Source organism: Cervus elaphus, chromosome 25 (assembly GCF_910594005.1).
Source record: "Cervus elaphus chromosome 25, mCerEla1.1, whole genome shotgun sequence".
Taxonomy (NCBI): domain Eukaryota; kingdom Metazoa; phylum Chordata; class Mammalia; order Artiodactyla; family Cervidae; genus Cervus; species Cervus elaphus.
Window position 1 is genome coordinate 25,180,592 of NC_057839.1, and position 27,410 is coordinate 25,208,001.

A 27,410-nucleotide genomic window follows, 5' to 3' on the forward strand; every position below is an offset into this window, starting at 1 on the left:
GAGTAATCAAGAGTTCCGAGCAGATGCCAGCAGGATCTGATTTGTGCTTAAAAGAATCACTCTTGGCTGTCTATTCTGAAAAGGGGGCAGGAATGGAAACATGGAAAGCAATTAGGAGGCTACTGAAATTGCAATAAACTTAAGTGAGAAAAGCTGTTGGTGTAGCAGTAAAGGTCAGAATCTGGTTGTACAGGTGCCATGGAGAGGCCCATAAATCACACCCTCACTATCCAAGTATGGAGCTGAGGGCTGGACGTGAGTCAGGTCGATGGGGATCAAAGTAACTCCTACTAATAGAACTGGAGGATGTGGCTTCAGAGCTGATGCCAGGCCAGCTCACTTGATACTCCACCTCTGAACTAGACTCACTCCTTTCCTGGCTGGGCTGACTACAGGCTATTCCCCATCCAGGGCTGAGAACCACCCAGAACAGACTCTACTGGGGGAGTCCACAGAGAAGGAACTAGTGGGGTTTGGGCCATGGTGTCTAGTTCTTCTCTAAAAGTAATCTCAGAGAACCATTCTTCCTCCAAAAGGTGGAGAGAGAGGCAGAATTACTAATGGAAGCCTTCTAAACGTGAGAAATGGGAATAGGTGTTCCTCCCACCACTATCTTTTAACTATGTTTCCATATGCCAAAACAATCTCTCTTACAGTCTCTTAAGCTTTGTAGGTGTGCACGTGTGTGAAAATGTTCAAATAGAGAAAATAGTATAATGACTCCCCATTGCCCCCTTAACCAGCTAAAACAATCTTGAAATTATACACAAACCCCAATTAACTCATGACAACACAATAAATATTTTTGGTCTTGATTTATTCTGAATAAGTTTTTATGGATGTTAGTACACATCAACATGTAAGAACTGCTGATGACTTGGCTAAAATTTGATAAACTACCAAAGACAATCAAAAGAACAGTTGAAATTATAAATTCAGATGGTGGCTTTTAATTTAGTAAGCTACTGTGTACTTAGGTGAAAACCAAATTAACACTGGAATTGCATTACAAATTTGAAATTGTAACGAGGCAAATAGGTTTTATGATGAAATACTAATATCAATAAACACAAAATTCCCAGTCCAATTAGGTATAAAACATTTGTTCTGCACGTGGAACTTAACCAAAAACATTTAGAATTAACTCAATAACTGAGGAGTAAACGTAATTTCATAGAGCTAGCTGACAATTGTATAGTAGTTTGAAAAAAGCTCTTCTCCTTGTTCAATGTCCCTGAGTGCAACAAGAACAACACATCGTAGTGGACTGCAAACAAAAAAACAGACAAAAGTTAGGAGTGTTAACAGATACAAGCTCATATTTTTAATACCATCAAGATGGATTTTATTGATAATTTTATTCAGATTCCTTACTATCATCTCAATTTATGTATTTGATTTCCATAAAGAAATAGCTCTCATCACTGATGGAGGCATTTTAGAGCATATTTGTTTTGCATCATTTTAAAAAGCCCACAAATTAATAAGTATATATAACTGACTGCTTCTTTGAAAATGTTTCTATGTTCCAGTCCTCAAAACTGGTATCATAAAATGCATTTTAAAATGACATTATAGTTCAACACTTCAAAAAAAATTAATTTGTATCTTTGTATTCTGCAAGGCTGGAAACGTTACTTGAAATCTTTTGGAATTTAAAAAAATACCTTTTATGGACACAATAAAACATATGCATACCTTCAATGTTCCTACTCTTATAACTTTTCCTGTACTTGCTGAACAGTAATAATATAAATAAAATTAATAAATATAAATTAAAAAGCCCCAGAATATCAGGTTAAAAAAACTTCATTGTTAAAACACACAGACACATACATATAGAGACATAAAAGTTATCAAATTTTAAGTACAGGGAATTGTCTAAGTTTTAAATATCATTCATCGTCAAAGGACAATAGGACCTGTATAAAATAAAGTTTGGTAGCAACTGGCAGCTAAGTGAAATGATATAAAGGTAATGTCTTCCTATAGCATTGTTAATTTAAAAAAAAAAACTCTTAGTTATATACAATTACTTATGTTTAAAAATTGTTACATGAGTATTCTCAGTAGACTTTCCACTTAATGCACAAAATATAAGTGTGACATTAAAATATATTCTTGGGCTTCCCTAGTGGCTCAGTGGTGAAGAATCCACCTGCCAAGGCAGGGGACACGGGTTTGATACCTGATCCGGGAAGATCCCACATGCTGCGGGACAGCTAAGCCCATGCACCATGACTACTGAGTCAGAGCACTAGAGTCCACAAACCGCAACTTCTGAGCCCACATGCCACAACTGCTGAAGCCTGTGTGCCCAGAGCCAATGCTCTGCAGCGAGAGAAACCACTGCAGAGAGAAGCCTGTGCACTGCAACTAGAGAAAGCCTGTGTGCAGCCAAGAAGATGCAGAGCAGCCATAAATAAATATTTATTCTTATCACTTATATGTGGAATCTAAAAAATACAACATACTAGTGAATATAACAAGAAAAAAGCAGACTCACAGATAAGGGAACAGACTAGTGGTTACCAGTGGGTGGGAGGGGAAATGCAAGGGTAGGAGAGTAAGAGGTACAAACTTCTGGGTATAAGACAGGCTACAAGGATGCAGTGTACAACATGGGGAATATAACCAATATTTTGTAATGACTGTAAATGGAAAATAATCTTTAAAAATTATATAAAAATAAAAACAAAAGCAAAAAAAATGCATATTTTTTTGAATATTTCCCTTTTATTTACTCTTAAGTTTCTGAATCTAATAGCGAAGTACACAAAGTCAATAACGTGTAATTTGGTCCCTTTCTTCAACTGGGTGCTCTCATGTAAAATGGAGAACAGGATTCTTAAAATGATTAAAGTTCATTTGAAGTGTTTGAAGGTAGGAAAAACAATAGAATCACCTAAAAAACTTTTAAGGTTGAAGCTTATAAAGTACTACATAGAATAAAAGTGGGTAGTGATAATAACCAGAATGAGCTACGTTAATGGAAATTTTAAAATTTCAAATAACCTACATTAACACATTTTATGATGAACATAAAAATCTAAGTTATACTTTCTCACACACACACAAAAAACCCAAACTCTCTATAGTTTTTTCTTAGAAAATATATATCTATTTTAAGGTACAGCATAAGACAGAAGATAGGAAAAACTTTTCGCGAAGACTAACCTTTGTCTGTCATAGCTGTAGGCAATGTTTGGAAGATACTGCTTCAGTTCTATAGGGAAAACTGCAGGCACATCAAATTCCTGATAACAGACATTAGCTGCTCTGTCTAAGAACAAGTACAAAATTTTTAGAAGCAGAACCATTTTATCTGGTCATGGAAAACAGTACGGAATTATGGCAACTGATGTATGGTTTTCTAAATTATCAGAAAATGCTCAAATTAATAATCACTATTATGTTCCAGGCACTGCGAGATTATATATATACATATATTTGCATGTTTTATTATTTACTTTTTGAAGATTAGGAAACTGAGGCTCAGAGAGAATAAAGGTTAAGTAGAAGAGTCAGGCTTCAAGTTCATGTCTAACACTAAAGTCTGTGTTAAACGTAGCCAGACGATCAAGCTTATAGGAAAGTAAAGACCTAGAGAAGACTGGTAACTCACAAACTTAGTAACAGAACCAATGTAGTGATTAATCTATAAGGCTGTGTTGAGGAACTGACAAAATAATCTCTAAGTTAACTAGTAAAAATAATTAAAATAATAGTGATCAAAAGGGCAGTTATCAATTGCCTCGTTTATTGCAAAATCAGAATAAAAACAGTTAAAGAATTCCAATTAATGTATATCATTATCTCCCCAAATTCTCTGGTTGATATCAGCCATTATAAAATTTACTTGAGGGCTTTCAATATCTGAGATATTAAACTTAACTGCCTCTGGCACTCAGTCATATGGCAAAGGAGGAACATTACCACTGCTATATTTTTATCTCACAGCCCCAAGGTGCCAACTTACCATTTGAACAATTGTTCACATACTGTCCTATAGCCAATGGATTATGAATTTCTGATGTTAGCCATGTACTATCACTCATTTTTAAAGGGCCAAGTCGATCCCTCCCATGGCAAGATCTGAAACATGTGGAAGCATTAGCTAAGAGACTGTTCCTCTGTATCTTAAAATTCAGTTAACCCTAGAATTGAGCAGTGAAATTTTTCTTAAAAACTTTTTATTGTTGTTTTAAACTTTTTAATTTTGTATTAGGGTATAAGCTGATAAACAATGTTGTCATAGTTTCATGTGAGCAGAGAAGGGACTCAGCCATACATATACACGTACCCATTCTCCCCCAGACTCCCCTCTCATCCAGGCTGCCACATAATGTTGAGCAGAGTTTCATGTGCTATACAGTGCTGGCTATCCATTTAAAATATAGCAGTGTGTACCTGTCTATCCCAAGCTCCCTAATTATCCCTTCCCCCCATTCTTCCCCCCACCCACCCCCCAGCAACCATAAGCTCGTTCTTGAAGTCTGTGTTAAAAAAACTTATCTAATCAATAGGGCAATTAACTAAATAGATTTTATTTTTGGTCAATTTTCTAAATTGACTTTTTCAGAAGAGTTTAAGGTTCACAGCAAAACTGAGGAAAAGGTACAGATGTTTCTTAGGTACCCCCCATTCCCATACATGCACAGCCTCCCCGTTTTTACCATCCCCAACCAGAGTGGTGTGTTTGCTACAACTGATGAACCGACACTGACACATCATAACCACCCCAGAGCCTATACTTTGCCTTACAGCTCACTCTCGGTGGTGTACGTTTTATGGGTTTGGACACATGTATAATGAGAGGTTATCCGTCATGATGGTATCATAGAATATTTTCACTGCCCTAAAAATTCTCCATGCTCCACCTATTGACCTCTCCTCACCTCCCCAGACTTTAGCACATGCTGATTATTTTACAGTCTCCATAGTTTGGCTTTTGCTAGAATGTCAAATAGTTGGACTTGAGTCATTGTGGTATGGTTCTGTCTCCTACAATTAAATTTGAACATGGCACCAACTTACCTATACACGACTTTTGATATTCCTTTGTCATTTCCATCAATGAGTACTCCATCTAGGCATCTAAAAATAAATGGATTTCCAATGGACTGGAAGAAGATTGGCTCGTACTTCTGATATACTGTACCTAACATACAAGATAAAAACATATTATAGCAACTTATAAAAATCATTACCATCATGATAAGGACCTTTCTCTGGAACATAACATGGAAGAATTTGCTTTAATTTCTCTACCTTTTTCTAATGTTTCCAATCTAGACTATCACATTCTCTTTGGCTACTTCCCTCTTTAAAAAGTGCCCAATATCAGAAGGAACACTGAACCAACTTGTCCGCACATGTGAACACCATATTTTAGGCTCAGTTTCAAAGTTGTGTTTTTGTTTTTATTTTTTAAAGTAGAGTTCTATTTGACATCTATTAAAGAGACAAATAAGAAATGTATTTTGTTATCAATCAATTAGTGTAGATATGTACGTGAATAGATGAGGCTGGCATTCAGGTTGTTTTTCCTTTCATTTGCAATGGAGGAAAGGAGCAAATATTTACAGGGTGCTTCCTATGCCGCAGGCATAGGAAAGTGAAGTCGCTCAGTCGTGTCCGACTCTTTGCCACCCCATGGACGGTAGCCTACTAGGCTCCTCTGTCTATGGGATTTTCCAGGCAAGAGTACTTAAGTGGGCTGCCATTTCCTTCTCCAGGGGATCTTCCCAACTCAGGGATTGAACCCAGGTCTCCTGCATTGCAGACAGACACTTTACTGTCTGAGCCACCAGGGAAGCCCTGTTAATTTATTTATTAAATTTATTTTAGTATTTATTTGTTGCTGGCTTGTTCTGTTTAGTCTTTACGGAGTTAGGACAGTTGTGAAGGAGGAAACAGATGCCCCTGTTTAAGGACATAGAATTAGACCCCTGTTTAAGGACATAGAATTAGAAGATAGTAGAATGACTACTTAAAAAACAGGTCTGTCTGACAAACATTCACACATACTTGCTACTGCACCAAATAACAGGTTTAACAAATAACATATTCTACTGAGCATTCCAGTTAATGATCTTTTGCAAAGAAAATGCTTTACTTATCAAGTTTAGAAATGGCAGGAAGATCTTTACTCAGTGATTTATAGATTTAAATTTAATCTTTATGTTTTAATCCATATCATTTTTTACCTTTAATTATTATCTAAGCCAAACTGACTTACTCTGTAGTAATTTCTAAGTAATCAGTCTTATCAAAGCAGGCCATACTATAACTCACCTAAATTTAAATATTGATTAGGAAAATTTCCTTAAAAGAAAACTGCATTTATCCCAAAATTCTCCCGGATACTTTCTAATACATGATATAATTTACAAACAGTTAATTTCCAACTCAAGATTTAAAAGTCCATGGAAATCATATTTGCAGGGAAGGAATACAGATGCAGACATAAAGAATGGATTTGTGGATATGGGGAAGGAGAGGGTGGGACAAACTGAGAGAATAGCATTGAAACATATATATTACCATACGTAAAATAGATAGCTAGTGGAAAGCTGCTGAATAACATAGCTCAACTTGGTACTCTGTGATAACCTAGAAGGGTGGGGTGGGGGTGGTGGAAGGAGGGTCAAGAGCGAGGGGACATGTGTATACCTATGGCTGATTCAGGTTGTTGTATGGCAGATACCAACAGGACACTGTAAAGCAATTATCTGCCAATTTAAAAAAAAATCTGTGGAAATCAGTTTCCAATACAACCCCTTACTGTAAGTCTTATAGGGTTAGGTATTCTGTTGAACTTATATTTATCTGTATGTAAGAAACTCTTGGTCAAGTACTAATTATGTCATTACCGGGATACATAGATACAACCGCGCCTTTCTGTACCAATCCTTTAGTAACGAAGACACCTTTTCCAGCAGAAATCAATGAGCTAGGTGCTCGGGCAACACTGAAACCCAATGTCTTATAAAGAATTTCTTCTGGTGTAAAGGTATTTTGCTGCTGATGTCTGTATTCAAGCTGTTTCACCCTTGGATGCTGAACTGACAGTAGGTCTTGATATTTTGATTTAACAGGTTCTGGAAGCACAGTCAAGATATCTGATTCTTTACTGAAATCATTTACGAATAGAGCCTGGAAAACTTTCAGTAATGTTCCTAGGACATCTTCATCTGAGATAACTTTGTCTTTGGATTCTTCTGGAACATATCGGAGGGTCCTGAAAATGGGAAAAGTTTCTATTCACTACTCTTCAACTGATAAAAGCCAGACCGTCTTGATGTTCTCAGGGTTACTGGCCTTTATGAAGATAATTCTTATGTGTTTGAAGCGCATAAAACTAAGAAGTTCGGAAAAGAGTTTTGGGGGTTCAGTTCTAGTTACCTGACTCCCAACAATACTTACACAATCAACAACGGCTAATACTTACAAAAGGCCCATTCCATACCAAATTCTGTTGGGTCCTTACTTTCATTATCCCATTTTTGCAGACAAGGAAACTCAAGCTTAGAGATGTTAGGGAACTTGCCCAACGTCCTAAAGCTGGTAAACGGCAGAACCAGAAGCAGAAAATGGGTTGGTTCCCAGTACACCTAAAGCCATTATGTCCTCAAATTGCAATGGCTCTTTTTACACGCGTGTAGCTTCAAAGACACATTTAACATTATATATGTCGTCAGTCTCTCTCAGGAGTACTTTAAGGATCACTTTTTAAGTATTATTCTACTTCTTGTTTTACTTACAAGGAACCAATTTCCGCCTCACAGTTTGATAGTAATGAAGCACCTGAATTTACATTTCTGTAGTACGAAACTCTGGGAGAGCTCTTCGGCTATTAACCAGCCTTCAACCGAGCTAGTCTGCCTATTTAAGTGAGTATCGCGTTGACTTCTTCCAAGAAGGCTATTTACTAAAGCCAGTATTAACACTGATCCTATGGCCATCCACTCAGCTAGATCGCCTTCTTTAGGCGCTGAATCCGTATTCTAAACCCAATAATCCGACGTGCTTTTGGTGGCTTCTTGTTCGTTTTTATACGTCAACTACTCCAAGCTGTTACCCTCACAGCCGAGCTGGGTTGTTTTCTCCGTACAAACTACAGAGCTGTAAAAATAAACCACGGTTTGGCTTTTCTAAGGCACTTCAAGCTCCTAACTATGCCTTGATAGAGAGAAGGCCACGCACCTTCACGCCGTACACGTTATTTCCCTTTTTCAAAAGTTCCTATTTTTTTGCCCAAACACAAGCACCCAACCTCTGCAGACAGTAAGACTTAAAACTCTAGCCAACGACCGCGGGCAACAGGGTCTGGAAGACCTCGCAGCGCCGGGAACGACGGGAAATGCGCCTTGGGCCCCGCCCACTAAAAGCCCCGCGCTGTCTCCAGGCCCCCAGCCGGCCTCTGACTCACCAGCCTCCGCCTCGCCCACCTGGGGCCTTGCCCACTTCGAGCCCCGCCCACTCAGGTCCCGCCCGCCTCAGGCCCGTAGGCCGTCTTAGGCTCCGCCTGCCTGAGGTTCCACACGCCTAAGGCTCCGCCCACCTCGGTCCGCCAGCGTAAGTCGCAGCGGCCGCGATGGCGGCGCTGGGAGGTAGGAAAACGGCCTGAATCGAGCCGCGTCGCCCTCTCACCTCGGGTTGTGGCTTAGGTTCAGCGCGATCCAGGGTACGAAGCGGTACCTGTAACGGCGCCATCGCTGCCAGAGGCCCCGCATCAGGCGGCCCGGCATGGCTGTACCGTGGCGCCTTGACGAGGACGGCGCGGGAGAGGTGGGTCGCGGTCTCGGGCCCGCCCCGACCGAGGAGGAGCGGAGGCCGCGCCGTCCCGCCCCTTCGTGGTCTCAGCCCTCTTCGCTCCGCTTGGCTGTCCTGGTACCCCTTGGCTCCAGTTGCCGCTTCTCCGTGCCTCCGCTCTGTTGATGCCAGCTCGCTGAAACAGAGGTTCGTAGAGCTGTAGGAGGGCCCCTTATTTCCTTTTCCTTCTCCATTCGCTCGTGTATTTGCACACACGAGACTAACTCAGTCATCTTCACATCAGATGTTCATCAAGAAATAGATAATTGCCATTTCCTTCGGATGGAAAGTTTGCTTTCCTGTTCTTTGCCTGAGAGTGACGGTGAATCCTAACCTAAAAGTTTAAATCGAACTAGTCAGATCTCGTGGAAATTCAGGGAAATCAAGTAGCTTTAGGACTAATACGTTCTATTCCAAATAGGAATACAAAGAAAAAAATATGTCAAAGTTTCTATTTCACCCTATTATAATAGGATAATTGGCAAACTCCAGAGGCTCTGCTGTCAGGTGTTGTGTTTGGAAATCGACATCCTCCAGAGTTAACCTGATTTGCTAAATGGAGACAATTAAGTTCCAGGATGTGTAACAAATGGCATTCAGAGAGTAACTTCACAGTCTCCAGACTTAAAAGGAACCAAAAAGAACTAGTTGACTTCTTACCCATAGTGATATACTTAACCTTTAAAAGCAAAAAAGCAGTTTTTGTATATATTTCCAGTGCTTTAAAATATTTTATCATACGTGTAATCATCTAGGTGTACACCTAGTACCAAGGACCATTTTGCCCAGACCGTATTTATTTACTTTTTTGAATTACAGTTGACATACAACATTCTATTAATTTCAAGTATGCAACATAATGATGTGATATTTATATATATCACCACCATAATGTAGTTAACATCTGTCACCATACATAGAAAATTTTTTCCTGTCATGAGAACTTTGAGGATGTACTCTTAGTGACTTTGAAATGTGCAGTACAGTTTTATTAACTGTCATCTCCATGTTGTACATTACATCCCCATGACTTACTATTTTATAAAAGAAAGTTTGTGCCTTTTCACCCACTTCATGCATTTCATCCACCTGACAATCACCAGTCTGTTCTGTTTCTATGAGCTTGTGTTTTTTGTTTTTGTTTTTTTTTTCAGTTCTTTCTTATTTTTGTTTCCACATATAGGTTAGATTATACGCTATTTGTGTCTGTTTTATTTCACTTAATGCCTTTAGGGTTCATCCGGTTGTTGCAAATGGCAAAGTTTCTTGTTTCTTTTATCGCTCTTCAGTTCAGTTCAGTCACTTAGTCCTGTCCAACTCTTTGCGACCCCATGAACCACAGCATGCTAGGCCTCCCTGTCCATCACCAACTCCCGGAGTCCACCCAAACCCATGTCCATTGTGTCAGTGATGCCATCCAACCATCTCATCCTCTGTCGTCCCCTTCTCCTCCTGCCCTCAGTCTTTCCCAGCATCAGGGTCTTTTCAAATGAGTCAGCTCTTCGAATCAGGTGGCCAAAGTATTGGGAGTTTCAGCTTCAACATCAGTCCTTCCAGTGAACACCCAGGACTGATCTCCTTTAGGATGGACTGGTTGGATCTCCTTACAGTCCAAGGGACTCTCAAGAGTCTTCTCCAACACCACAGTTCAAAAGCGTCAGTTCTTCGGCGTTCAGCTTTCTTTATAGTCCAACTCACATCCATACATGACTACTGGAAAAACCATAGCTTTAACTAGACGGACCTTTGTTGGCAAAGTAATGTCTCTGCTTTTTAATATGCTGTCTAGGTTGATCATGACTTTCCTTCCAAGGAGTAGCTTGTCTTTTAATTTCATGGCTGCAGTCACCATCCGAAGTGATTTTGGAGCCCAGAAAAAGTCAGCCACTGTTTGCACTGTTTCCCCATCTATTTGCCATGAAGTGATGGGACCAGATGCCATGATCTTAGTTTTCTGAACGTTGAACTTTAAGCCAACTTTTTCACTCTCCTCTTTCACTTTCATCAAGAGACTCTAGTTCTTCTTTCTGCCATAAGGGTGGTGTCATCTGAGGTGTCATCTGGCATATCTGAGGTTATTGATATTTCTCCCGTCAATCTTTATTCTAGCTTGTGCTTCCTCCAGCCCAGCGTCTCTCTTGATGTACTCTGCATATAAGTTAAATAAGCAGGGTGACAATATATAGCCTCGATGTACTCCTTTTCCTATTTGGAGCCAGTCTGTTGTTCCATGTCCAGTTTGAACTGTTGCTTCCTGACCTGTATACAGGTTTCTCAAGAGGCAGGTTAGGTGGTCTGGTATTCCCATCTCTTTCAGAATTTTCCACAGTTTTTTGTGATCCACACAGTCAAAGGCTTTGGCATAGTCAATAAAGCAGAAATAGATGTTTTTCTGGAACTCTTGCTTTTTTGATGATCCTTCAGATGTTGGCAATTTGATCTCTGGTTCCTCTGCCTTTTCTAAAACCAGCTTGAACATCTGGAAGTTCACGGTTCACATATTGCTGAAGCCTGGCTTGAAGAATTTTGAGCGTTACTTTACTAGTGTGTGAGATGAGTGCAATTGTGCGATAGTTTGAGCATTCTTTGGCATTGTCTTTCTTTGGGATTGAAATGAAAACTGACCTTTTCCAGTCCTGTGACCACTGCTGAGTTTTCCAAATTTGCTGACATATTGAGTGCAGCACTTTCACAGCATCATCTTTTACAATTTGAAATACCTTGACTGGAATTCCAGAATTCCATCACCTCCACTAGCTTTAGCAAAGCTCTTATGGCTGAGTAGTAGTCATCCTATGTGTGTGTGTATTTACTGCATCTTCTTTATCCATTCATCTGTTGATGGGCACTTAGGTGGTTTCAATACTAATGCTGCAGTGAACGTGGTGCAGATAACTTTTCGAGATTGTGATTTGGTTTCCTTTTGGAAACAACCAGAAGTGGAATTGTTGGATCATATGGTAGTTCTAATTTTAATTTTTTGAGGAACAGCCATACTGTTTTCCATAGTGACTGCATGGATTTACATTCTCACAAACAGTGCACAAGAGTTTGCCTTTCTCTACATCCTCACCAACACTTGGTTTTGGTTGTCTTTTTTATAATAGCCATTCTGACAGGTGCAAGGTGATATCTCATTGTGGTTTTGATTTGTATTTCCCTGATTATTTAGTGATGTTAGCATCTTTGCATGTACCTGTTAGCTATTTAGATAACTTCTTTGGAAAATTGTTCAGATCTTTAGCCCATTTTAAAAATCAGATTGTTAAAAAATTTTTTTAAATAAAAATAAAAAAATAAAAATCAGATTGTTTTTCTGCTTTGATTTGTATGAGTTGGAGAATTCCATGGACTCTAGAGACCACGGGGTCACAAAGAGTGGGACATGACTGAGCGACTTTCACTTCACTTTATATATTTTGGACAATACCCCCTTATCAGATTTGTGGTTGGCAGATCTTTTTTCCCACTCAGATGCTTGCCTTTTCATTTTGCTGATGGTTTTCTTTGCTGTACAGAAACTTTTTAGCTTGATGTAGTTGCACTTATTTTTTATTTTTGCTTTTGTTGCCTTTTCTTTTGATGTCAAATCCAAAAAATCATTGGTAAGAATGAGCTTACTGCCTGTGTTTTCTTTGAGGACTTTTATGATTTCAGGTCTTACATTCAAGTCTTTAATCTATTTTGAGTTAATTTTTGTGTATACTGTAAATTGGTATTCTAGTTTCATTCTTTTTCATGTGGCTGTCTAGTTTTCCCAACATCGTTTATAGAAGATACTTTCTCTATTGTGTATTATTCTCTCCTTTCTTGTAAATTTATTATTGTAAATTTATTTATGTGCATGGCTTTATTTCTGGGCTCTCTATTATGTTCTGTTGATCTGTGTGTCTATTTTTATGCCAGTGTCATTCTGTTTTAATTACTATAGTTTCATAATATTTGATAGCAGGCAGCATGTTGCACCCTCCTTTGTTCTTCTTCAATACTGCTTTGGTCATTTGGGATTTTTTGTGGTTCTACACAAGTTTAAGAATTGTTCTGTTTCTGTGAAAAATGACATTGGGAAGTTGACTGCATTGATAGGGGTTGCAGTGAATCTGTAAATTGCTTTGGGTGATATGGGCATTTTAAAAATATTAATACTTCTAATCCATGAGCATGAAATATCTTTCTATTTGTGTTTTCTTCGGTTTATTTCTTTAATGTCTTGTAGTTTTCACTGTCTAGGTCTTTCACCTCCTTGGTTAAATTTATTCCTAAGTATTTTTTTTTGGATGCATTTGTAAATGTGGTTGTTTTTTGTCTTTCTCCTAGTTCCTTATTAGTGTATGGAGATGCAACAGATTTTTGCATGTTGAAATTGTTCTCCACAAATTTACTGAATTTGTTAGTTTAACAGTTTTTTGGTGGAGTCTTTAGAGTTTCTTATATTTTGTATATTCAGTTTCTTTTATTTATTGAAAATATATTTTGGGGTCTCACCTTATTAGTTCATATAAGTATACTTCATTCTTCTGTCTGTTTCTAAGGTTTCACCTTCAGGTTTAATATTTAATGTAATTTTCTGGTAGGTGTAATTTATAGAGTTTAAAAAGTTCTCTTCTGTTTTTGGTTTGTGAAGAATTTTTGTCTTAAGTTTTAAATGAATGGTGAATATCAAATACTTTTCTTTGCTATTTATTAAGATGATCACATAATTTTTCTCTGTTCTCCCGTTAATGTAGTAAATTATAATATTGTTGTTGTTTAGTCAATCAGTCGTATCCAATTCTTTGCAATCCATGGACTGTAGCCCTCCAGGTTCCTCTGTCCATGGGATTTCCCAGGCAAGAATACTGGAGTGGGTTTACATTTCCTTCTCCAGGGATCTTTCCCACCCAGGGATCAAACTCAGATCTCCTGCATTACAGGCAGATTCTTTACTGCTGTGCCACTGGGGAAGCCACGTTGTCAAATGTTGCACCATCCTTGGATTCCTGAGATGACACTACTCAGTTGTGAATGACACTTTGGTCACACCCTATCATTTAAAAACTTTATTTATTTAGATGTTTTTGGCTGTGCTGGGTCTTTATTGCTGCACGCAGGCTTTCTCTGGTTTCAGTGAGCAGGGCTACTCTTCCTTATAGCATGCAGGCTTCTCGTTGGGTGGCGTCCCTCGTGGCGCACAGGTTCTCAGCGCTGGGCTTCAGCAGTTGCAGCCTGTGGGCTCAGTGGTTGTGGCTTACAGGTTCAGAGGCAGGCTGCGTAGTTCTGGTGCCTGCTCCGCTGCTCCACAACATATGGAATCTTTCCTAACCAGGAGTCAAATGCACATTGGCAGGTGGGTTCTTTTTTCAGTTTCATGGCTTCTTTGTAGCTTTATTTCAGATTTTGGTGTTTGGCTTATGCTGACCTCCTGCAATGAGTTCAGAAGTGCTGCTTTCTCCTCTACTTTCTACCAAAAAAAAAAAAAATTAACTATAAGATTGGTGTTATTCCTTTGTTGAATGTTAATGGAATTCACCACTGAAACCATGGGCTTCTAGTTTTCTTTGATAACGAATTGAGTTTCTTTTAAAGATTGTAGGGCTATTCGGAATTTCTCTTTCATCTTGTCTTAAGTTTGATAAGTTATATTTTTCATGGAATTTGTTCATTTCGTCTAAGTCATCAAATCTGGTGATATAAAGTTGTCCATAAATATCTTGCTGTCTTTTTAATATCTATATGATCTGTTGTGATACATTCATTCATAATTTTGGTGATTTGTGTTTTCTTTTTTCCTTCATCATTGTAACTGGAAGTTTATGGATCTTTTCAAAGAAACAGCTTCTGATTTTATTAATTTTCTCTGTTGTTTGTCTATTTTCTATTTTGTTCATTTTACTGTTTTATATATCCTACTCACTTTGGGTTTATTTTGCCCTTCTTTTTCCAGCTTCTTGAGGTAGAACTTTAGCATTAGTGGTTTTAGACCTTTTTTCTTTTCTAGTATATGCATCTAAAGTTAAAAATTTCCTTCCAAGCATTATGTTAGCTGAGTCCTGGGAATTTTGATATATTTTATTTTCATTAGCATTCAGTATAAAATATTTTTAAAATTTCCCTTGTGATTTCTTTTTTGATTCATGATTTAGAAGTGTTTTTAATTTCTAAATATTTGGAATTTCCCTAGATATGTTACTGTAACTGGTTCTTAATTGTTTTTGTCATTAGAGAATAAGTATGTTTTCAGTTCTTTTAAATTTATTAACTTGTCTTATGTCCTAGGATATGCTCTCTCTTGGTGAACATACCAAATGCGGTTGAAAAGAGTATATACTTTATAGCTGTTTGGTTTAAAATTTTATATATATCAATTAGGTCATAGTGGCTGGTAGTGTCCTTTAGATCATCCGTGTCTTTAGTCATTTACATAAAATTTTAAATACAGATAAATGAGAAACAACAGACTGCCAGACAATTTTCTAATATATAATATATGACAATCAAAAGATTAGTATTGGTAGGCATGGAGATGTGCTGTTGTCCAAAATTGTCCTCTTCTCTCTGATTCTTTACCCCTGCTTCCTATTGTTTTCAGTCTCTTGAGATACTCTATCCAATTAAAGATATGTGCTGTATTTTTTCATTTAAATCCCATTTATGCTGTTAATCACAAAAATACCATGTAGGAAAGATAAAGTTTATTATCAATGTCCTAAAAATCCACAAATAGTGCATGTGTCCCTAAATGGATTATAACTTCCAGAATTAGTTCAGAATGAGATTCCAACAGATAATCTATTGAGCACCTACTGCAAGTGAGGGTCTAATGTAGGAGACAGATACTAAACACATAAATAATATCAGACAGTGATGAGTGCCTTGGAGAAAATGAGGTAGAGTCCTGAGAAGAGAGTGGGATGGATAACTTCGTCTGTGTCATCTGTTTCCTCCTGGGACTTCACTTTCTTTATAAAGGTCACTTGGGGGTGGGAATTGGTGTAGCAACATTGGATAGGGTAGTGGCATGTACGACTGAGACCTAAATGACAAGAAGGCACAAAACTTGGGAAGATCTGTGGGGAGAGTCTCTGGATAGGAAATGCAAAGGCAGTGAGATGGGTAGGAGCATGCTATGTTCAGGCAAGGCAAAGAGGGCCATGTGGCTGGAACATGATAGTAAGGGAGAAGGGAAAGATGCTGTCAGGGAAGAGGCCAAATCCCGTGGGGCCTTGCAAGTTCAGGGAAGGATTTGCGATTCTTAGTGTAGTGGGAAGTCTTTGGAGGGTTATGAGCAGAGAAGTAATAGGATCTGATTCTTGTTTTTAAAAGACCAGTTTGCATGTTTTATGGATAATAGGTGGGCTGTCACCATACTTGGAAGGTTAATTAGAAGGCTAATATAATAGTTCAGGTTAGAGATAATGATAGTTTAGACTAAGTGGTAGCTACGGAGATGGAGAGAGTGAATGGATTAGGACTATATTTTGGAGGAGCTGACGGGACTTGCTGATGAATGTATGTGGGAGGGTGAAGTTAAAGTGTCAAGTAACTAGTTGAATATCCACACCTGGAGCTATAACCAGAGATAAAATGAAGATTCTTTAGCCAGAAGACTTGAAGAAGAGATGGCAAAGAATGTAGATAGAGCAGCAACCATGAGTTTTGCAAGATACAGGCCCATGATGACTTGATCAAAAGCAGTTTTGGTGAAAAGTTCGAGTGTGTTGAGAAAATGTGAGGTGAAGTAGGAAAAATGAATGTATACAACTCTTTCAGTAAGTTTTAGGAAAAGAGAGTCAGGGAAATAGGGCCAAAAGTGAAGAGAACTTTTGTAAATGAAAGATCCTATAGTGTATTTGTGTGCTGATGAGAATGATCCAACAGAAAGAAAGAAATTGATAGAGATGTATGACTAATTTCCAGAATAAAGTTCTTGAGAAGGTAGGAGCTGATTCAGAGCATAAGTAGAGAGGTCCTCTGACAGGAGCACGGATGCATCTTCATCCAAAGCAAGACGGAAGGCAGAGATTGTGGTCTCAGTGGAAGGTGTGTTAGAGGATTTGGTTGGAGAAAGTTGATGGCTAAATTGTGATTGTTTCTAGTTTCTCATTGACCTATGAGGCAAGGTCTTCGATGAGAATAGTTATAGGGGAATATTGGAATTTTGAAATGAGAAGATAAGATTTAAAATAGCCCAGAATTAGAAAGCCAATCTTATAGGGAAATGCAGGAGGGAATTACTGAACCATTTTAAATAAACCCACCGATGTTGTTCTGCTCTTGGACAAGAAAAGAGGGGTTCTCTTCCTACCTTCAGAGGGAATTAAAGTTACTCTGTCTGTAGTAAGTGATGAAAAGATTGAGTTTATGTTGACAAACTAGCAGATAGTCAAACATTTTATGAATTCCTGGCAGTTTATCCACTTAGTATTTTTTATGGTCAGGATCAGTAAATAACCTAGAGCTTTGACTTTATTCAAGAAAGAACTGTTTTTCAAACTGTTGGAAGACAAGCTCATGTTGCATGAGTCATTATTTCATAGTTCTTTGCTGTAAGAGAGTTAATATTTAAAGTTGGTGGATATTCTGGAGCCTACTTGAAGAGCTACATCATCTAGTGTGGGTAACATAACTGGCAAATATTTACTGGTAACTGTGTGCCTACATTCAATGTTATGGTCTAGTTGGAAAAACATAATTATAAATAATAGTTACCACAGAATTTGAGTATGAGTTACTGGAGTTAAGGAGTGCTTCAAAAAAAAAAGTGCTTCAAAGAGAAGTAGATAGAAGAGAGGTAGAAAGGAAGGGACAGCATAAACCAGCAGTTCTCAAAGTTCTGTCTAGTGACACTGGGGGTCTCTGTGACCATTTTAGAGATCTGCAAGGTCAAAACTATATTCATAATAGTACCAAGAGGTTATTTGTCTTTATTCTCATTCTCCCACAAGGGTACAGTGGAGTTTTCTAGGGGTCACATGATATATGGTATAACAGATTGAATGCAGAAGTAGATATGAGTATCCAGCCATCTATTATTAAGCCAGAAATAAATAGATTTGCAAAAATAGTAAAATGCCATTTTTTTCACTATTTGGGGGAATTTAGCTATTTTTCTTAAAGATATGTCATCCATATTAACATATAATAGATTTTTTAATTGTTATTTTTAAGGAATAAGTAAATAAAGTTTATCAGTTTTAATATGATACACTAAATATCTATAGATATAACTCACATAAACAAAAGCTCCTTGGGGATTCTTAGTAAAATTTAAAGGGTAATGGGGTCTGAAGACAAAAATGTTCAAGAATTGAGTGTTAGAGCCACATATTATAATGCAAATTTTTAAAAGGAAAGTTGTGACAAAGCGTTTTATTAACTTCAGATATTGAAGTTAATGTCAGTTCTGTGAATTACAGTAGTATATTGCATATTAATAACATTAGGCGCAAAGTATTTTGAAGTCATTTTGTGCTTTAGGATCTAAGATACTGTGTGAAATAATTATCATGAAGGTGGTTTTCCCAGGGCAAGGCCTATCCAGATGTGTTGACCCCTACAACTTCCCCAAATGGGGAAAACTCGGCTGGATAATTTGTGATAGTGGAGGACTGTGTTCGTACTTTCCCTTGGAAAAAAGAAAGTAAAAGAAAAGAAAGTACTGCATGAAAAGGAGAAAAAAATGGTCTCTGTTAGTCTGTGAATTAGTAAAACTCCACCTTTCTCCAGGCTTCCCAGGTGGCGCTAGTGGTAAAGAACCCGTCTGCCAGTGTAGGTAGCCGGAAGAGAATCGGGTTTTAAAGCCTGGGTTGGGAAGACCCCCTGGAGAAGGGCATGGAACACACTCCGTTATTCTTGCCCCGAAAATCCCATGGACAGAGGAGCCTGGCAGGCTGCAGCCTGTAGGGTCGCAGAGAGTGGGTACAGCCGAGCATGCTTGCACATTGAGCACGCACACACACACGCTCTTTCCCACACTTTGCTGCTATCTAGTTTGAGAACCATTGGCATGAGCAAAAGTGCAGACGTGGGAATGAATACTGTGGGGTCTGCTCAGAGTAAAACTTTGCATTAGAAATAGTAGGAAATGAAATAGGCAGAGTAAGCTCAGACCATCATGAAATCTTGAGATAGGCAGTAGGTCATCGTTGAAGGTTCTTAAGCAGAGCACTAGCATGTGGGAATAGTTTGAGAAGCTCAGAGGAACAGTGGTTGGCAGCGTGGGTGAGAGTCAGCCCAGAGCAGGGTGGTCTTGAGAACAGGAAGCCAGGAAAGAAGGCATCAAGTGTCTTTTTAAAGCCTTTCTTTGGTTGTAAAGTGTTAACTCTCGTCTCAAGGGGATAGCAGAATAGTATTGTCCTCTGAGAAAATGGATAAACACTGAATTCAAGGTTTTGATTGGAAAAATGGAATTGTCAGTGAATTGCCTTGTGTTTTTTCAATTTTCTAAAAGGAGCAGTGAGATTTATTCTTGAGAAAGAAGTGGCGTAAAGTCTGATTTCCAGTTATTTGTCAGTCGGTACACTGCTGAGACCGTCCTTTCACTAAAGAAAGCGTGTATTCTGCTGCCCTCTTCCGGATGTTGTCAGTTCAGTTCCGTTCGGTCGCTCAGTCGTGTCCGATGTGTAATCCCTGAATAATTCTACCGGTGGTCCCTTAGTGAAGGCTGAATTGCCACAGGAAGCCCATTACAGGGGTAAAAAGGGAATAAAGGTAAAATGCAAAAATAAATGAAACCAAGTTGAAGAATATACAAACAGAAATATTTGCCCAATTTTTTATTTTGAAAATTTCTAACCTTTAGAAAAGTGCAGGGAACAAACATGTATCTTTTATGTGGGTCCATCAGTTGGTAACATTTTGTAACAATTCCTCTCTCTCTCTACACACACACACACACACACACACACAACATATGCCTTGCACTCATTTCAGAATGACATTTAAAGTGAACAGTAATTCAGTATCATGAATATAGCTCCTATTTAAATTTTTCACATTTCAAAAATACCTTTTACAGCTGTTTGTTCTATTACTATTTGCTTTTTAAAATTGGGTCAAAGTTAATCTAGTCTAATTTAATCTATCCCTGTTTTTGTTTTTCATGACATAAAACTTTTATGAGTACTGAAATTGAATCAGCAATTTTAAAACTCCCAACAAACAAAAGTCCGGGGCTAAATGGCTTCACTGGTGAATTCTATGAAAAATTTAGAGAAGAGTTAACACCTATCCTTCTGACACTATTCTAAAAAATTGTAGAGAAAGGAACATTTTTAACTCATTCTGTGAGGACACCATTTCCCTGATACCAAAACCAGATAAAATATCACAAAACAGAAAATTACAGGCCAATATTACTGATGACATAAATGCAGAAATCCTCAACAAAATCATTGTCAAACCAAATCCAACAATACATTAAAAGGATCATACACCATGATCAAATGGGACTTATCCCAGGGATGCAAGGATTTTTCAGTATCCATAAGTCAGTCAATGTGATATATCACATTAACAACTTGAGGAGTAAAAATCATATGATCATCTCAATAGATGAAGAAGAAGTTTTTGACAAAATTCAGCATCCATTTATGATAAAAACACTCTCCAGAAAGTGGGCATAGAGGGAACATAAGTCAACATAATAAAGGCCATATATGACATACCCACAAATAACATTATATTCCGTGGTGAAAATCTGAAAGCATTTTCTTTAAGATTAGGAACAAGACAAGAATGCCCACTCTTGCCACTTTTGCACCACCTGCAGCAGTCAGAGTAAAATGAAACATCAGCCCAAATGGGAAAAGAAGCAAAAGTGTCACTGTTCGCAGATGACATGATATTCTTCATAGAAAATCCTAAAGATGCTACTCGAAAACTACTAGAGCTCATATTGATGAATGTGGTAAAGCTGAAGGATGCAAAATCAATATACAGAAATCTGTTGCTTTTCTACACACTAACAGTGAAATGTCAGAAAGGAAAACTAAGAAAAACAATGTCATTTACCATTGCATCAAAAAGAAAATACCTAGGGATGAAGCTACCTACAGAAGTACAGGACCCATATTGGAAAACTATAAGACAGTGAGGAAAGAAGTTGAAGACAACACAAACATATGAACATATGATATATCTACACCATGTTCTTGGATTGGAAGAATTAATATTGTTCAAATGACCATATTACCCAAGGCAGTCTGTAGATTCAGTGCAATCCCTAGCAGAATACTAACGGCATTTTTCACAAAACTAGAACAAGTAGTTAACAAATTTGTATGGAAACACAGTAGACCCCCAATAGGCAGAACAATCTTGAGAAAGAATAAAGAAGCTGGAGGAATCACATTTTCTGATTTCAGGCTATAACATAAATTACTACAAAGGTATAGTAATGAATACACCACTGGCACAAAAACAGGCAGGTAGATGAATGGAACAGAGTGGAGAGCCCAGAGGTAAATCCATGCCCTTACATTTAATCTACAACAAAGGAGGCAAGAATATACAATAGAGAAAAGACAGTCTCTTCAGGAAGTGTGCTGGGAAAACTGGACAGCTACACATAAAAGAATGAAGTAACATTCTCTAACACCATATACAAAAATAAACCCCAAATGGACTAAAAACCTAAATGTAAGACCATTTCTTAAAGGAAAAAACAGAGGCCAAATACTGTAACATAAATCATAGTATTATCTTTTTGGATCCATTTCTAGAGTAATGGAATTAAAAACAAAAGTAAATGATTGGGACCTAATTAAACTCAAAAGCTTTTGCACAGCAAAGAGAAACCATACACAAAATGAAAAGACAGCCTATAGAATGGGGGAAGATATTTGCAAACAATGTGACCGACAAGGGATTAATTTCCAAAAATAAATAAAGAGCTCATACAGCTTAATACGGAAAAACAAAAAAACAGCTCAATCAAAACACAGGCAGAAGATATAAATAAGCATTTCTCCAAAGAAGACATATAGATAGCCTGACACATGTAAAGATACTCAATATTACTAATTATTAGGGAAATGCAAATCAAAACTATGAAGAAGTATCACCTCACACCAGTCAGATTGAGCATAATCAAAAAGTCTACAAGTAGTAAATGCTAGAGAGGATGCAGAGATAAAGGAACCCTCCTACCCTGTTGGTGGGAAATGTATCAATAAATTGCCTCAGTCAGAATGGAGAACAGGCACTTTTCAAACTGCTGCACTTCTCTCCAGGGTGAATGAATCTGCATGTGAGCCCTTTAAGAGAGACATCTCAGTTCTCTACAGCCAGAACCTTCTGGGGGTTCATCTCTTCCACTGCAGGTCCCAAGGCTTGCGGGATCCAATGTGGGGCATGAACCCCTCCCTCCTCGGGGAGAAGCTCTGCACTTTTGATGTCCCTCCTGATCGTGGATCACTGCTCCAAGGTTGGGTTTTTAGTAAGACCACTCCTTGCCTCTCCCGCTTGTCCCAGGGTGGCCCTTTTATCATTTGTCATGAAGGCGCTGGTCAGCGAGTTTTCAGGTCTTTTCTAGAGGGAAATGTTCTGAATGTTGATTTGGTGTAGAAGGAGATGAGTTCAAGATCTTCCCACGCCACCATCTTGGACCACCCCTGGCCTGTACTTTTCTTTTTTCTCCTTATATTACTTACCTGACTTTGGTGTCAAGGTAATGCTGGGCTCATAAAATGAGCTTGGGAGATTCCCTCCTCCTTAGTTTTTTAGAAGAGTTTGAAAAGGATTGGCATTAATTCCTTTAATGTTTGATAGAATTTCCCAGCAAGACCATCTGGGCCCAGGCTTTTCTTTGTTGAGAGGCTTTGGGATACCATTTCAGTCTCTTTACTTGTTATTGGTCTGTTTAGATTTTCCATTCCTTCATCACTCAGTGTTGATAGGGATATTATCTTCTATTGATGTTGACATCACTCTCCCCTCATACTTTTTTTTTGGAAATATTTACTTATTTATCTGGCTGTGCCAGGCCTTGGTTGTGGCATGGGATCTTTCATCTTCCGTGTGGCTTGTGGGATCCTTCAGTTGCAGCATGCAGGATTTTTTTTTTTTTTTCCCCTTAGTTGCGGCATGCGGGATCTAGTTCTCTTGACCAGGGAGCTCGGAGTCTTATCCACTGGGACCACCAGGGAAGTCCCTCCCCCTCATACTTTCTTATCTAGATACTGCAGTTGTCTTCTGACGTTCTCTCTGCCTCTTCTTCAGCCAGCCCCATTTGATTCTTTCTTCAAGATACTGCTAGAATGATCTTTTAAAAAATACATATATGGCCATGCTACTCCCTGCCAAAGGTTTTCCAGTATTTCCCCATTCCTTGTTATTTCCCTTCCTTTTCTTTCTTTCCCTTTCATCCTAGTTACAGCCCTCATCCTCGGAGTATGTCTGCGTAGATGTTGGGAGAGCTCATTAAGCAAATTGATTTTAAGGGAAAAATAGCACTTAGTCATCTCAGAAATAAACTTTAATACAAATTTCAGCATTGTGGGAAAAGAACTCTGGGTCATGAATCTTACATCATCGGTTTAGCCTCACTGTATTTCAACATGAGGCAAAGCTGAAGTGAGGGCTGTGGGGTAGGGCTCATAGTGATACCAGGTTGATGCAGAGTGATGGGGTTGGCTTCAGTTATGGGTGAAGTTCTTTAGTCACACGGGCTTAGCTGCACCACTGGGATGGCATTAGTGAATGCTGCATATGCATAGTGGGCTTCTCTGGTGGCTGATGATAAACAATATGCCTGCAGTGCGGGAGACCTGGGTTTGGTCCCTGCGTCAGGAAAATCCCCTGGAGAAGGGAAGGGCAGTATTCTTGCCTGGAGAATCCCGTGGACAGAGAAGCCTGGTGGGCTACAGTCCATGGGGTTGCAAAGAGTTGGAGATGACTGAGCAACTAACACTTTCATTTTCATGTATAGTTTGCTACATGGTAATTAGGCTTTAGTGGTAAGCACCTCACACTAGTGCATAAAATCAGACATTCGTTTTCTCCTCGTAGATTAGTTCTCTAGCATTTATAATCAGCATCTCCACTTTCCCCTTATGTCATGTATCTCAGAAGACAAAAGTCCTGGATTCAGCTTCCCGAAGCTGAGATTTCACTCTCACTTTGTACTTTTTTTATTTTACAAGCCTGGACCCAGCTCAGAAGTCAAAAGCAGCTAGTCACAGGCCAGATAAAGCATGTGAATTTTGTTTAGCCTAAAGTTCCTTATAAAAATGTAAAATTAGCTTCCAGTGTGTAAACATCAAGAAATTGCATGTCATATCTAGATCTCTCCAGCCTCTTTTGAAAATTTACAGGTTTTGGCAGTACTGGGCTTTTTTCCTTCAGTTCCAGTGTGGTAACTGTGGGCCCCCTTGGACATGAATTTGGCCTGAACTCTCAGGTCAGCCAAAAGCTCTGTTAAGGGTATTCTAGCCCCACAGGCATTTGAGTCTGTGACTCTTGGGTCACTTCATTCACAAAACACATACTGTGTATCCAATGTGCCTAGCACTGTACTGAGCCATTTATATAGGCTCTCTTCAAAGCTGTTGGTTTCATCTTGTAGATGCAGAAATGGAGGTTCAGAAAGTCAAACAGGAGTTACACGACTGGCAAGTGGCAGAACCAGTTTGACCCAGGTGATGCTTCAGGCTTTGTGGTTACCATGTCCATCATCATTCAGTTCAGTTCAGTCGCTCAGTCGTGTCCTACTCTTTGCGACCCCATGAACCACAGCACGCCAGGCCTCCCTGTCCATCACCAACTCCCTGAGTCCACCCAAACCCATGTCCATCGAGTCGGTGATGCCATCCAACCATCTCATCCTCTGTCATCCCCTTCTCCTCCTGCCCTCAATCTTTCCCAGCCTCAGGGTCTTTTCAAATAAGTCAGCTCTTTGCATCAGGTGGTCAAAGCCTTGGAGTTTCAGCTTCAACATCAGTTCTTTCAATGAACACGCAGGACTGATCTCCTTTAGGATGGACTGGTTGGATCTCCTTGCAGTCCAAGGGACTCTCAAGAGTCTTCTCCAACACCACAGTTCAAAAGCATCAATTCTTCGGCACTCAGCTTTCTTTATAGTCCAACTCACATCCATACATGACCACTGGAAAAACCATAGACTTGACTAGACGGCAAAGTAATGTTTCTGCTTTTTAATATGCTGTCTAGGTTGGTCATAAATTTCCTTCCAAGGAATAAGCGTCTTTTAATTTCATGGCTGCAATCACCATCTGCAGTGATTTTGGAGCCAAGAAAATAAAGTCAGCTACCGTTTCCACTGTTTCCCCATCTATTTGCCATGAAGTAATGGGACCAGATGCCATGATCTTAGTTTTCTGAATGTTGAACTTTAGGCCAACTTTTTCACTCTCCTCTTTCACTTTCATCAAGAGGCTCTTTAGTTCTGCTTCACTTTCTGCCATAAGGGTGGTGTCATCTGCATATCTGAGGTTATTGATATTTCTCCTGGCAATCTTGATTCCAGCTTGTGCTTCCTCCAGCCCAGCATTCCTTATGATGTACTCTGCATATAAGTTAAATAAGTAGGGTGACAATATACAGCCTTAACGTACTCCTTTTCCTATTTGGAACCAGTCTGTTGTTCCATGTCCAGTTCTAACTGTTGCTTCCTGACCTGCATACAGGTTTCTCAAGAGGCAGGTCAGGTGGTCTGGTATTCCCATCTCTTTAAAAATTTTGCAGTTTATTGTGAGCCACACAGTCAAAGGCTTTGGTGTAGTCAATAAAGCAGAAATAGATGTTTTTCTGGAACTCTCTTGCTTTTTCAATGATCCAGCGGATGTTGGCAGTTTGATCTCTGGTTCCTCTGCCTTTTCTAAAACCAGCTTGAACATCTGGAAGTTCACAGTTCACGTATTATTGAAGCCTGGCTTGTAGAATTTTAAGCATTACTTTACTAGCCTGTGAGATAAGTGTAATTGTGCAGTTGTTTGAGCATTCTTTGGCATTGCCTTTCTTTGGGATTGGAATGAAAACTGACATTTTCCAGTCCTGTGACCACTGCTGAGTTTTCCAAATTTGCTGACATATTGATTGCAGCACTTTCACAGTGTCATCTTTCAGGATTTGAAATAGATCAACTGGAATTCCATCACCTCCACTAGCTTTGTTCGTAGTGGTGCTTCCTAAGGCCCACTTGACTTCACATTCCAGGATGTGTGGCTCTAGGTGCGTGATCACACCATCATGATTATCTGGGTCGTGAAGATCTTTTTGTACAGTTCTTCTGTGTATTCTTGCCACCTCTTCTTGATATCTTCTGCTTCTATTAGGTCCCTACCATTTCTGTCCTTCATTGAGCCCATCTCTGCATGAAATGTCCCCTTAGTATCTCTAATTCTCTTGAAGAGCTCTCTCGTCTTTCCCATTCTGTTGCTTTCCTCCATTTCCCCGCACTGATCGCCAAGGAGGGCTTTCCTCCTCGCTCTCCGGGACTCCGCGCTCACACGGGCACGTCTTTCCTGCTTTAAAAGTCCCAGCCTTTCCTTGCCTGTGGCAGTTCAACATGTGACTCCTGCTTATGGCAAAATTTAAAAATGACAAACCTAAAATTGTCACAGCATGGAAATACGGCAGTTTACATACATTTGTCACTGTGCTCTCCATGGATTGCAGTACTTCATACATTCTATTTTATGACAAGTGAATCACTACTATGTCAGTTCACAATTGCATTCATTGGCATTTCCATATGGGCATGATACCCCAACATTTTTCTAGATTCCATGTAACCTGCAGATTTGGCCATTTTTAAAAACTTATTATCATTTAAGTAGAACCAAGGAACAATAGAATTAATTCCTCTGAAACAGAAAGCTTTAGTCAAAGTATTTTCCTGAAATGACTGGTCTGCCCTTTAGGAAAAATATTCAGAGCCTATTTATTTATTTATTTTGCAGAGCCTATTTAAAAGGTGTACATTTAAAACCAAGCTATTACAGAAAGTTTAAAATGAATGTGGAGACACACAGTGGCTTCTGAACTGTTTTTCAGTGACATTACCTATCTTGCAGGGTGATCATGAGAAAACCGACTACTGAGCAGAAATACAAAGAATGAAACTAGGAAACAACAACACACAATAAAAACAAGATACAATCGAAGACTAAAACCCTGGGGTCAGCCAAATGAGTTCCCTGGTACACTTTGAATTGCAGAATGATTGAAATTGCCTTACCTCCTCACTTGTGAAACAGAACATAATCACTGTGTTGCAAAGTGTCCCTGACAAATAGTAGCTGGTGAATTAATCTTTATTCTCATTCCCAACAGTTTTAACATAGGAGGATGGTTTTTATGTTTTTCTATATCATGACTGAGTCATATGAACAGGATCAACTAAGTTTATCTGTTGCTGTCTGGGAACAGTAGATAGTATTTATATGCAAGTTTATGACATGTCAAACCACATAAAGAAGGTTTTTTTAAAAAGATGTGATTTTCAGTTAATTTTTTTTAAGGAAAAATTTCTTAAAACGCTTTGTCAAAAAAGCATTTGATGTTGATGGTGGTGGAGGCTATGCAATATGTAGGATCAGGAAGTGTGTGGGTAATCCATGAATCTTCTGCTCAATTTTGTTGTGAACCTAAAA

At 38.8% G+C, this 27,410-nt stretch overlaps 1 protein-coding gene, 1 long non-coding RNA gene and 1 pseudogene across 2 annotated transcripts in view; 2 read left to right on the forward strand and 1 right to left on the reverse strand.

Moving 5' to 3' along the window:
• Positions 1-800: 800 nt before the first annotated feature.
• Positions 801-8,801, reverse strand: SETD9 (SET domain containing 9). The gene is made up of 6 exons (XM_043887522.1): positions 8,656-8,801; positions 6,876-7,243; positions 5,038-5,161; positions 3,980-4,095; positions 3,178-3,283; positions 801-1,267 (listed from the first exon to the last, which is right to left on the reverse strand). Exons 1-6 carry the CDS (start codon positions 8,751-8,753, stop codon positions 1,180-1,182), a joined length of 900 nt encoding a protein of 299 aa, XP_043743457.1. The 5' UTR covers positions 8,754-8,801; the 3' UTR covers positions 801-1,179.
• LOC122683714 overlaps positions 8,511-27,410 on the forward strand; it is a 58,070-nt gene continuing 39,170 nt past the window's right edge. Inside the window, exon 1 of the long non-coding RNA XR_006337794.1 lies at positions 8,511-8,964. This is a non-coding gene — a long non-coding RNA (uncharacterized LOC122683714). The remainder of the gene's footprint in view (positions 8,965-27,410) is intronic.
• On the forward strand, positions 18,282-18,425 carry LOC122683998 (annotated as a pseudogene).